The 10,778-nt window shown below is 52.8% G+C and overlaps 2 protein-coding genes across 4 annotated transcripts; one reads left to right on the top strand and one right to left on the bottom strand.

Annotated features, from left to right (window-relative positions):
• Positions 1 to 1,446: 1,446 nt before the first annotated feature.
• Positions 1,447 to 5,341, bottom strand: IMP4 (IMP U3 small nucleolar ribonucleoprotein 4). Its single transcript, XM_010330808.3, has 9 exons — positions 5,092 to 5,341; positions 4,841 to 4,949; positions 3,359 to 3,442; positions 2,584 to 2,693; positions 2,372 to 2,504; positions 2,133 to 2,287; positions 1,955 to 2,049; positions 1,797 to 1,870; positions 1,447 to 1,714 (listed from the first exon to the last, which is right to left on the bottom strand). Exons 1-9 carry the CDS (start codon positions 5,092 to 5,094, stop codon positions 1,602 to 1,604), a joined length of 876 nt encoding a protein of 291 aa, XP_010329110.1. The 5' UTR covers positions 5,095 to 5,341; the 3' UTR covers positions 1,447 to 1,601.
• A 185-nt stretch (positions 5,342 to 5,526) lies between these two features.
• VMA22 (vacuolar ATPase assembly factor VMA22) lies at positions 5,527 to 9,683 on the top strand. Of its 3 annotated transcripts, none has more exons than XR_005582306.2 (5): positions 5,527 to 5,988; positions 6,059 to 6,162; positions 6,249 to 6,331; positions 6,911 to 8,418; positions 8,740 to 8,826. XR_005582306.2 is itself a non-coding variant. In XM_010330790.3 (5 exons), exons 1-5 carry the CDS (start codon positions 5,878 to 5,880, stop codon positions 8,850 to 8,852), a joined length of 558 nt encoding a protein of 185 aa, XP_010329092.1. In that variant the 5' UTR covers positions 5,628 to 5,877; the 3' UTR covers positions 8,853 to 9,683. The 3 variants fall into 3 exon arrangements, 2 of the variants coding, with proteins under 2 accessions (XP_010329092.1, XP_003922078.1); XM_010330790.3 differs by having other exon boundaries at positions 5,628 to 5,988; positions 6,911 to 7,057; positions 8,740 to 9,683; XM_003922029.4 differs by having other exon boundaries at positions 5,640 to 5,988; positions 6,926 to 7,057; positions 8,740 to 9,683.
• Positions 9,684 to 10,778: the final 1,095 nt, after the last annotated feature.

The following is a 10,778-nucleotide window of genomic DNA, read 5'->3' as shown; positions in this document are numbered from 1 at the left end:
CATGGTACTCACCCTTTCTCTTTCTGTGATCTGTCGACGTGATGACTGAGTTGGTGGCTGAGTCACTAATGGGTACACAGCACATGTGGCTACTGAAGGTGGTTATGCGGATAGGTGGCAAGGCAAATAGCCCCCTCAAGAGATATGTCATCCACCCTAACTCTTGGAGCCTGTGAATGTGACACTTGAAAAAAGGGTCTTTGCAGAGGTAATCAAGTTCAGAATCTTGAAATAGAGTTCATCCTGGATTATCCCACGGCCCTCCACCCAGTGAGAAGAGTCTGTTAGGAGACACACAGAGGTGATCTGGCAGATGGAAGAGGCGGCACGCTAAGGCAAAAGTCCACGATGTGGGATCGAACCCACAACCAGATCACGGACTTTGGCCTCCAGAACTGTGAGAATCATTTTCTGTTGTTTAAGCCACATAGTCCGGGGTAACTCATTGCAGCCACGGGAAACACACACAGGACATGATTCTACTTTTGTATGTATCTTGAAATGTTCACAATTCACAGAAAACCTAATGGCACATTTGTTACAGGTGGAGTGAGATGACAAGTTGGGAGGCCGTGCAGAAGGAAGTGGATTCATGGGAGTAGGGACAGAAGTCACACAAAGGCTCTTCGAAGTCCCAACTGCAGCCCTCCTGGAACACCACGCCCTGGAGGTTCCCTGCCCACCTCTCCCACTGGGCGGCTCCTGTTCTGGACCTCATGAACACTGTCCACCTGAGGGCCCTCTGCTTGGGTCATGCAGGTGGCCAGCGCTGCCACACACTTACGCTCAGCCCAGGACATGTGTGCAGAGGCCACCGCCCTGTCCCTACACCGCACCCTGCCCCACCTTTCTTCACAGGCCTCTCCCTGCTTGGTGCAGCAGATCCCTTTCTGGTTGTCATCACTCCCTCCCTGGAAACCCCAGTGCATCCTGCAAGGCCTCAACACCCACTCTGCAGACTAGGGCCCATGGTACATGCAGGGAACAGGGGCCAAGGAAATGTGAGTGTGGCAAGGCCAGCGGGAGACTCTGGGCTGCGCTGGCCCTCCTGTGTGACTTTGAATAACCACCCCTCGCAGGGTTGCTAGAGGCGCAGTGGGCAGTCTCTTAGCATCACCATGTCCCCTTCAAGGGCAAGGGAGCCAACCTGCTGAGCACCGTGTGTGGTCTGTTCCCCCTGTGCTGGCAAACTGGTGGCTCCCACTCAGTGAGTTAACTTGGTGTGCTGCTGGTGACACAGGCTGGCCCTGCTACCTGCACCTGCCTGCGGAGGCGCTCATATGACCCTGACTTCTGAGGGGGCATTAGCAACAAATCTCTGACTAGGTTAACCCCAACATTGACTCCAGGCCGGAGAACATCCCACAGCCATCGGGTCCCCACGCAAAGGGACCCCATGGGCTTTACCCTGCAGACTTGGCCCAACCACTCAGAGAGAGGCGGGGCCACGTGACGCAGAAGGTTTATTAACACCTCTTCACCAGCCACAGTTCCACATCCCAGCTCAGTGGGCCTGTCGGTGAGCCCCTCCTGGCGGGTCTGTCTACGAGAGTCCCCGTCCTGAGTTCCAAGTCCACATCCTGACTAAGTGATGAGTAGGCTCAGTCGGTGCTCAGGAAGACCCTCTTGCGTGCGGTATTGGTGTAAGGGTGCCAGCGCCACTCCACGTCTGCCGTGGCCTCCTGCTCCAGCGTGCCCAGGCGGATCATGTACACTGCAGGCAGGGAAAGCCATCAGCCCCGGCACAGCCAGTCTCACCCCCCAGCCCCAGACACGGGATTTGGCCTCAAACTCACACTTCAGTTCGAATCGGGGCCCGACCTCAGTGAGCTCCACGTTGCGGTGGTCTGTCTTCTTGTACACATGGTGCCTGGGAGGGAAGAGTTGTGGGTCAATGGCAAGCAGCACAGGGTACACAGGGAGGGGACACCTGGGGCATGGCCCGTGGACCCACCGGAATGATATGTAGTCGTCCTGGTTTGCGAAGGTGATGACCCGGTGGCTGTCATCTTTGGGCACAGGAAATAGGTATCGGAGGATGTCAGAGACCTGGACCACAAGGAAAGAGAGGGAAGGGAGTGGAAAATGCCTGGCCTGGCCTGCAGCCCTGGCCCAAAGGCCCCCAGACTCACCCGCTTGCCCAGGCGGGAGGAGAAGCCGTGTGTGATGAGGTGGGGCTTGGCCTCCGACATGGTGCCCAGGTCTGGGATGTCATGCCGCATGACCACGTTGCACAGTGTGAAGTAGGCAGTAGGGCCAAAGGGCAGGTGGCTGACGATGAGCCCCACTGGTGGGGAAAGGTGGCTGTCAGAGTCTCCGTCAACCTTCGACCGCTCCCTCTCCCATCCCTACTCCCTCCCTCTGGCCTCACCAGGTGTGCCTCGATGCTCGTGGACGACCAGCAGGTCAGTCACGCCGTTGGCTTTGCAGGCTCGCACCAGCGCCCCCACTTCATGTCGACCTCGGTTCATTCGCTGGGCTCCCGGGAACACCAGCTTCAGTTCCTGGACACGGATGGCAGTGGGCACTCAGAACTGGGACTGTGTCCTGGGCATCTCCCCCTCACTCCCTGCCCAACAGTACCTTTGCAAACATCTTGAGGCGAGAACTGGGGTCTCGGGAGGTAGTGATCATGACCTTGGGATCCTCGACTCCTGCCCATCGGTATTCATCATCCACGTGGCTGGTCACGCCTGTCAGGACCATGAGGGAGGGGAAAGAATATGACAGGCTTGGGAGTGAAATGCTAACCTGGGGGCAGCCAAGACCGCCTGGATGGTGCTGTCTGATGAAGCCTTCAACAATAGGAATGCTCCACACCCACGCTGGGCAAGAGGGCAGCCTCCAACTACTCCGGCTGCCAAGCACAAGTACGGCTGAGAAACGGAATCTTTTGTTTAGCTGTAGTTCACTTAAGCTATGTCAGTCACATGGGGCTAGCAGCTACTGTATGAGATAACGAAGTTCACACACCACTAAGGCCAATAGTGACAAACTCCTTTCCCTCATAACAAGTATCTATAATGTTTAGGATTCCTTTCTTGTTTCCTGAATAATGCAGTGAATTAAACGTATGGGCACCAATGATGTGTGAGGGACACTGTCTTGCCCTGCAGACATTCCAGTGAGGGAGGTAATTAAGAAACAAGGTGGGGAGTCAGTGGGGCACTCCCATGTGTGCCATGTAAGTAGGACAGGGCACACTCAGGGAGAGCCCTGCGATGCTATCTGTGCAGACACAGGGCATGGGGGACAGTTCCAGGAGCAGTTTCCTCCAATGGGACAGTGCCCGGCATGTCTGAGGAAGGAGTGGAGACCAGCTTGCTCAGTGTTGGAGAGGGCTACCCTGTATAGTTACCTTCACCGCCAGCATCATCAAACTCCAGGGACCCCTGTAAGGCCAGAGCTTCGCGGCGTAACTCAGTGGGAATCAGGCGGTTTTCTGCAAGGGGAAGAGAGAAGGGTTGAGTAGGTCATAAGCTTGGAGCCCTCAGCTCATACAATACACTGCAGCTTACAAGCCTGTACACACTTCCAAGTAAAAATACCTCAGTCCTTTCTAGGCTAGGATACAGCAGGGATAGAGGTGACAAAATTTTCTGTCTACTGGCCAACCCATAAACAGTGGTTACTGGGACTTCATTTTCTTGAGTCTCACAATTTGAGGACTTTGTTAAAATATTACATTGTTTTAATTATCAGACAAAAAAACCTAAAAATTACTTTTCTTTCTCTTTTTTTTTTTTTTTTTTTTTTTGAGACGGAGTTTCACTCTTGTTACCCAGGCTGGAGTGCAATGGCGCGATCTCGGCTCACCGCAACCTCCGCCTCCTGGGTTCAGCCACTTCTCCTGTCTCAGCCTCCTGAGTAGCTGGAATTACAGGCACACGCCACCATGCCCAGCTAATTTTTTGTATTTTTCGTAGAGACGGGGTTTCACAATGTTGACCAGGATGGTCTCGATCTCTTGACCTCGTGATCCACCCGCCTCGGCCGCCCAAAGTGCTGGGATTACCGGCTTGAGCCACCGCGCCCGGCTCTCTTTTTTTTTTGAGTAAGAGTCTAGTTCTGTTGCCCAGGCTGGAGTGTAGTGGTGCAATCTAAGTTCACTGCAACCTCTGCCTCCCAGGTTCAAGCGATTCTCCTGCATCAGCCTCCCAAGTAGATGGGATTACAGGCATGTGCCACTATACCGGCTAATTTTTGTATTTTTGTAGAGACAGGGTTTTGCCATGTTGGCCAGGCTGGTCTCGAACTCCTGGACTCATGTGATCCTAAGTGCTGGGATTACAGGCGTGAGCCACTGAGCCCGGCCTTAAAAATTACTTTTTAAAAGAAATATAGACTGCTCTGTATGTATGAAGGTGGACCAGAGGCAATTAAGCTCTCAGACAGCAAAACGGCTGGTCACGATGCCCAAACTGCTTCGAGGGCACGGCTTCAGCGGGCCCACCGCAGAGGACAGCGCTCCGGGCCAGCACTGTTCTCTACGGCGCCCGAACGAACTCCTGTGGGGAGAATGGGCAGCACAGTCTGCAGCACCAGCGCTATCCAGATAGTCTCTGGAATTTCTATAGAACAAGGTAAAGTCTAAAACTTGGGAAAAACTTGTCCCACTGTACGCTGTGGGCAAGCTGGAAAACCCGGGTACTGCAGCGTCAATGACAAGTAATTAACACCATCACACGGAAGGAACACTTTCAAAACCAACAGGAGACAACAGGAGAACCCAACGGGCAAGGAAAACGGCCGGCAAGCATTTGGAAAGACGCTCGGCTATCCGAACACAAAGGCTTGCGGGCGTTTTACCGCGCAGACGCCCGCGGGGCGACCGCCCTACCTTCGAGCGCGCGCCGCAGCCGCTCCTTCCTCTCCTGGGCCGAGCGCTGCGCCTCCTCGCGGGCCTTGCGGTACAGGTACTCGCGGCGCAGGCGGGCCTCGCGGCGCAGCTGTGAGAACAGCGGACCAAGTCACCACTCGCTCCCGGGCCCCAAATCCCCTGGAAGCCCCGAGCCCCGCGGCCCCAGGGCCACACCCCCAGCACTTCGCGCGCCTTGGACCTCCGAAACAGGAGCGCAAACATCCTCTTACCATCTTGAACGCCGCTTCCACGTGGGTCCGGGAAAATCTGTGGGCTCCGCCTGTGCGAATAGTCCTCACTTCCGCCCTCAACCAAGAAAGTCCCTTAGACACTTCACTGGTGCCTGCAGCTGTCGCGAATGCCCTATGTTAAGATGGCGACAGCGCGGGGCGGGGTGGGGAGGCGTCGCAAGGCGATTGGCCATTCCAGCAGCGCGTGCTCCTTGACAACCAATAGACTGGATACAGAATGTTGTCACGTGGCTTAGGACTGCAGCTGATAAAGATGTCCGCCTGCAGCTTCACCACCACGCCCGTGCAGAATGCAGTTCTGAGATGCCGAACCGCCAAAACAATCATAATTGGCAGCTCGAAACAGTTCATTAACTGTAAAAACGGCACACCAACTGATCTGGAGGTTGCTTGCCGGCTCCTTCCCGTTAACTTTAAAACGATTCTTCCCTTAATCAAAATGGTTGCTGTACAGCTTCGCCTATCTTCCATCGCCACAGCAGTAGCCGGACTTCTGAGATTCCGCAGCTTCCGGAAGCGACTCAGAACCACCTGTCACCCTAGGCGACAGTCCAGCTGGCCGTTGATCGGTTGTCCCCGTAATGCTTCTCTAAGGCCGCTTGCCCTTAAAGGAGCAGACCGGGACGCGTAGGTGCGGCGGGCGTCGGGGTCCCCGGCCGGAAACGCCCCTTGAGAGAAGATCTCCTGTGCCAATTGGCTGTCCTGACAAATTGGGGGCGGTGATTGGACTAGGAAGGAGGTGGCTCCAGACCCGAATGTGTCGCCATGGCGGCGCCTGACCTGCGAGCGGAGCTAGACTCACTGCTCCTACAGCTGCTTGGGGACCTGGAGGAGCTGGAGGGGAAGCGAGCGGTGTTGAACGCCCGGGTGGAGGAGGTAGGCGGCTGGGGCGGGCAGGAGGGCACACGGCGGTAAACTGAGTCTCACCGCTCTCCTCTCCCTGCAGGGCTGGCTCTCACTGGCCAAGGCTCGCTACGCGATGGGCGCCAAGTCGGTGGGGCCCCTGCAGTATGCTTCCCACATGGAGCCCCAGGTCTGCCTCCACACCAGGTGAGGAAGTTTACACGCTGGGCCGGTGGGCGGGCTCGCTCCACGCCCGGGGTGCCAGAGTTCCATCCTCCCTTCTCGTCCTTCAGCGAGGCCCAGGAGGGACTCCAGAAGTTCAAGGTGGTGAGAGCTGGCGTCCACACCCCGGAGGAGGTGGGGCCTGGCGAAGCAGGTGAGCCCCAGCCTCCTTCTGCAGAGCCCCTTCCCGGTGTCAAAGGCAAAATGCAAATAATTGAGGTGATGATTTTGGTTAGGTTTTTGCGAAGAAGAGAGCGCCCCAGAGATGAAGAACAGAATGTTTCTGTAGGGTGGTTTTGCCTTAGACTTTTATAGGGAGAATTAGAGAAGTTGAGTTACTTTACACTGGGGATAGTTTTACAATCACGGAAATCTCAGCTGAACAGATTATATTCATCTGTGTGCCTAGTTAGTTTCAGAGGGACAAACTTGTAATCCCAGTTAATCATTCGTGAGACAAAGAACGAGGAGTTGGAGAGTCTGTGACTGGCCTATCAGCATGTTCAGGTGCAGTGGGTAAGGTCAGTGGATGGCCTTGTCACAGGCAAACAGGGTCATCCGTGGGTCTCACAGGAGTCACGGGAAAGAGTGGACAATCTCATCTGAATGACAAAGGGAAGGGTTGTGCTTTGTGGTAAGCTGTTTCCCGGAATCTAGAACCATGAGCTCAGATCAAGCTCAGCATTGTCACCAAGATGATAAACGCAGGGAGTAACCTCCCAGCCTCCTCCAGCCTTTCTTTCCTCAGCTCTGCGCAGGCGCAAGGGCCCCGCTAAGACCCCAGAGCCACAGTCTTCTGAGGCCCCTCAGGACCCCCTGAACTGGTTTGGAATCCTGGTTCCTCACAGTCTACGCCAGGCTCAAGCAAGTTTCCGGGATGGTGAGTGCACCCTGCCATTTGGCTGTGTGGCCCTGGGCTAAATTCAGACCCTCTATCCACAGGAAGTACTTGCACACTGCTGCCATGACTTCGGTTAGTCTCTGAAAGTCTTTGCAGGTTTTTTTTCCATTGCAAACTTCTGTTGTATACCCATTGTTTTTTTCCAAAAAGCATTTACTGGCTGTTGGCCACATTCAGGTTCATGCTAGCTGCGGGGGTTAAACAGCAGGGAACAAAAGAGACAAACACCTTTCATGTAATGTTTAGGAGCAGAGAAAGGCAATGTGCAAATAAGTAAGTAGGCCCTTAACCTAAGTCAGGCTGTGAAAATTGTTATGAAAAACACAGAATGGAGTGGGACAGGTGAGGTCTCTCTGAAGTGGTGAAGGAAAAGCTTTGGGGGTGATTTTGGGGAACAGTGCTCTAGATGGAGGGACCAGTCAGGATGAAAGCCTTGAAGCCAGATAGATCTGGTGTGTGCCGCAACCAGTGGGCTAGAGTGGAGTCAGGTGATGTAGGCCCGGATGAAGACTTTGGGAGCCACAGGGAGGCCCTGAGCAGAGGATGGTGCAACCGGATGCACAGGGTCACAGGAATCCTTGGGTGCTGAGTGGGGACACAGAGCAGAGGGAGGAAGCAGGGGTCAGGGAGCAGCCAGGGTGAGATGCCGGTAGAGTCACCGGAGGAGAGGGTAAGTGGTGGGAACCTGCACAGGTTTTAAGAGTAGAAACCCCGGAATTTACTGACAGATAAGGTGGAAGTAAGGGAAGGAAAGGAGAGTCCAGGAGAGCCAGCGGTCTCCGCCCCAGAACCCCTGGGAGAATGAAGCGACCCTCACCTGCTGTGGGCAGCTGAAGATGTGGTGGAAGGCAGGAGTCGATGTGGTCCGTGTGGTGTCCACCAAAGCCCTGCTGGAGAGTTTGAGTGGGCATTTGGGCACTTGGGCACATAAATCTGGAGTCTTGGAGAGGCCTGGGCTGGAGAGAGATTTGGGAGTCCACTGCATAGCACTGTTGTTAAAATTTCAAAGATGTTGACACAAACAGTGATTTAAAGCTGAGACAGGATGAGATCAGAAGAGGGCCTGGGGAGTATGGATGGGAGATGAGGGAGAGGAGGGGAGAAGCCAGTCAAGGAAACGGAGGAGCAACACGCGGGGGCAGGTGTCCTGGAGGCCAAGAAGAGAGAGTATTTCCTGGAAGAGTGGTCAGCCCTGCTGCTGAACAGGAGGCTGAAGACTGAGGGCTGCCGGAGGCCTGGGCAGCAGCTGTTCCAGAGAGACATCAGGCATAAGCCACCCAGAGGTGGACCCAGAGTATGGACGACTCTTGGGGCAAAGAAAAGAACTGGAGGGAGAGCAGGTGAGGGCAGCGAGGGGCTGTAATAATGGGGCGAGGGAGGAAATGAGGGCATGAGATGCTATTACTCTCTGAATTTTTAGTTCCTGGTGGGTGATATAATGGGTCCAGGAAGTCTGAGGTAACATTTTAGCAAAGACCTGAAGGGGGTGTAAGGCTGCGGACGTTCTGGAGCAGCCAGTGCAGGGCTGTACCTGGAATGTTTTGGACAAGTGTGGGGATCAGAGAGGCCTGGAGCCTTTCCAGTATCCTGGGATGTCCAGATCCTCCTGAGTCACGTGTTATACCACAGATACCTTGGTGACGTTCTTTCCTTTCCTCCAGGCCTGCAGCTGGCTGCAGACATAGCCAGCCTTCAGAACCGCATCGACTGGGGTCGAAACCAGATCCGGGGGCTCCAAGAGAAACTCAAGCAGCTCGAGCCTGGTGCTGCCTGATGTGCGTGCACAGAGGCAGGCCAGTGAGCACGGCTCTCCTCGGACGTGGCTGCTTGATCTCCTTCCTTCACAAATAGCTCTTTCCCCTACCCCATGCCAGCTAATGCCCCCTCCGTCCCCCTGCTCTGCATGTTTCGATCTTCCTTCGGTGTGAAGTTTGAAGACACAAACAGTAATTTTGAAAGCCACTACTTTGAAACCATTCTGAGGCCTGGTTTCCCATGCGACACACTCACATGGGCAGGTACACGTTAGTCAACAATTGGAACTGCCTGTTGGATCACTCAGCTGTGCTGTCATGGCTGGATGATAGGCCACTGTGAGAAGAGAGGTGGGGGGGGACAGGAAGTTTACTTCATGTTTACTACATCCTCCACAAGTTGACTTTTCTGGAGGAGAAAACCGTACTCGGCCGAGTGATCAGGGCAGTGTGACTTGAGTCAACAAAGATACAAATGCCTGAGAAGGTGGGCAGCCCTTGGTGGGTCTAAGCCAGAAAGTCAAAATGACCTGGCCTAGATTTTTAAGGAAACTAGAGGAAGAGACCTAAGTGTTTAAAATCCTGCCTCTTTATCTTACCGTAGCCTCTCTTCATTTTTTTTGAAGGGCCACTTGTATTTTCTATTCTGGGAACTTCATTCATTTTTCTGCTGGATTGTTGATCTTTGCAATCATTTCTAGGGGCTGTTTATGTTTGGCGGGGGCGGGGGTGGAATTAGTCCTTTGTTCATATATATAAGATGTAAATCTTTTTATCCAGTTTATCTTTTCACTTATAATTTTTTGACTTTTTATTGTTAAATAAAATATGCTACATCAAACTGCACAAAACAGTTGAATAACTTAATGAATAACTACGGTAAAAGGATGCTAACCACTACCCAACTCTTGTGTTTTTTGATCAGTGTATGTATGTAGAGTTGAATGTATGCAGCTTTCACATGATTTCTGAATTTGGTGGTGTAATTGATAAGGCAATAAGGGAATTCTCCAGTGTTGGAAATAGATGTTGGAAATAGATGCTCAGTGCCACAAAGAAAAATTAGCACTGAGACAAGGTGTCGTGGACCGTCCGGGACGGGTAGGCACGTCTGCCCGGGGGTCTCTCGACCTGCAAGAGGGTCCCAATACCTGGAAGAGGGAGTGCGCCTGGGAAAATAATAAAGACAGAGAGAGAGAAAGCGAGGCGTCTGGAGGGCTGATAGGCTGTGCCTAAACAGCAAATTTTATTTTTCAAAGGCCAGGAATAAATACACTTTCTTGGCTTTGGTTTACGTCATAGTAAGAGGAATGTAAATGTATGCCTCACATGGCCTATACAATAGAGAAGTCAAATACACAATGGTTGCAAGAGGAAATACAAATGTATACCTTACATGGCTTATACAATTGAAAAGTCAGATATACAATCAGTGGTTGTAAAAGGTAACAATTTCCTGTGATCACAAAGCTTGTTTACATCCAGACATTATTCCTCCTGGCTGCAGGTATCTCTGGTTTTGCTTATCAGAATATCTTTTAACCGGATTCTCCTTTGTCTACTCCTAACTCAACTTAACTCAATTTCCCCATTCAGGAATCTCTGAGTCAGGAATCAAAGCCATCCCTTATGGTGGCATTTGCTTTGTTAAACCATTATCTAGGGTATAAGGCAGTCTGGTAAGTAAGGTTTAAGGATTATTCTTAAAGTCATAAAAAGGTTAAAAGCAGGAACTGGTTGCCGGTAGGGGGTCACTCAGTCTAGCAGCAACGCATAGTTTTGGGCCCAAACAATATTGTGGTTGATATTAGAAACTGATCATTCATCTTTCAGTTCCTGTATTTCTGGATAGCTCGACTGCCTCCAGTAGGAAACTGTGTTTGGGATCAAACTCACCGTATAGTGAGACTCACGCCTTTTAGGGGTCTCACACGGGAATGTTCCCC

Source organism: Saimiri boliviensis, chromosome 5, assembly GCF_048565385.1.
Source record: "Saimiri boliviensis isolate mSaiBol1 chromosome 5, mSaiBol1.pri, whole genome shotgun sequence".
NCBI lineage: Eukaryota > Metazoa > Chordata > Mammalia > Primates > Cebidae > Saimiri > Saimiri boliviensis.
The sequence above is the reverse complement of the archived record's forward strand: the minus strand, read 5'-3'. Positions and strand labels throughout refer to the sequence as shown.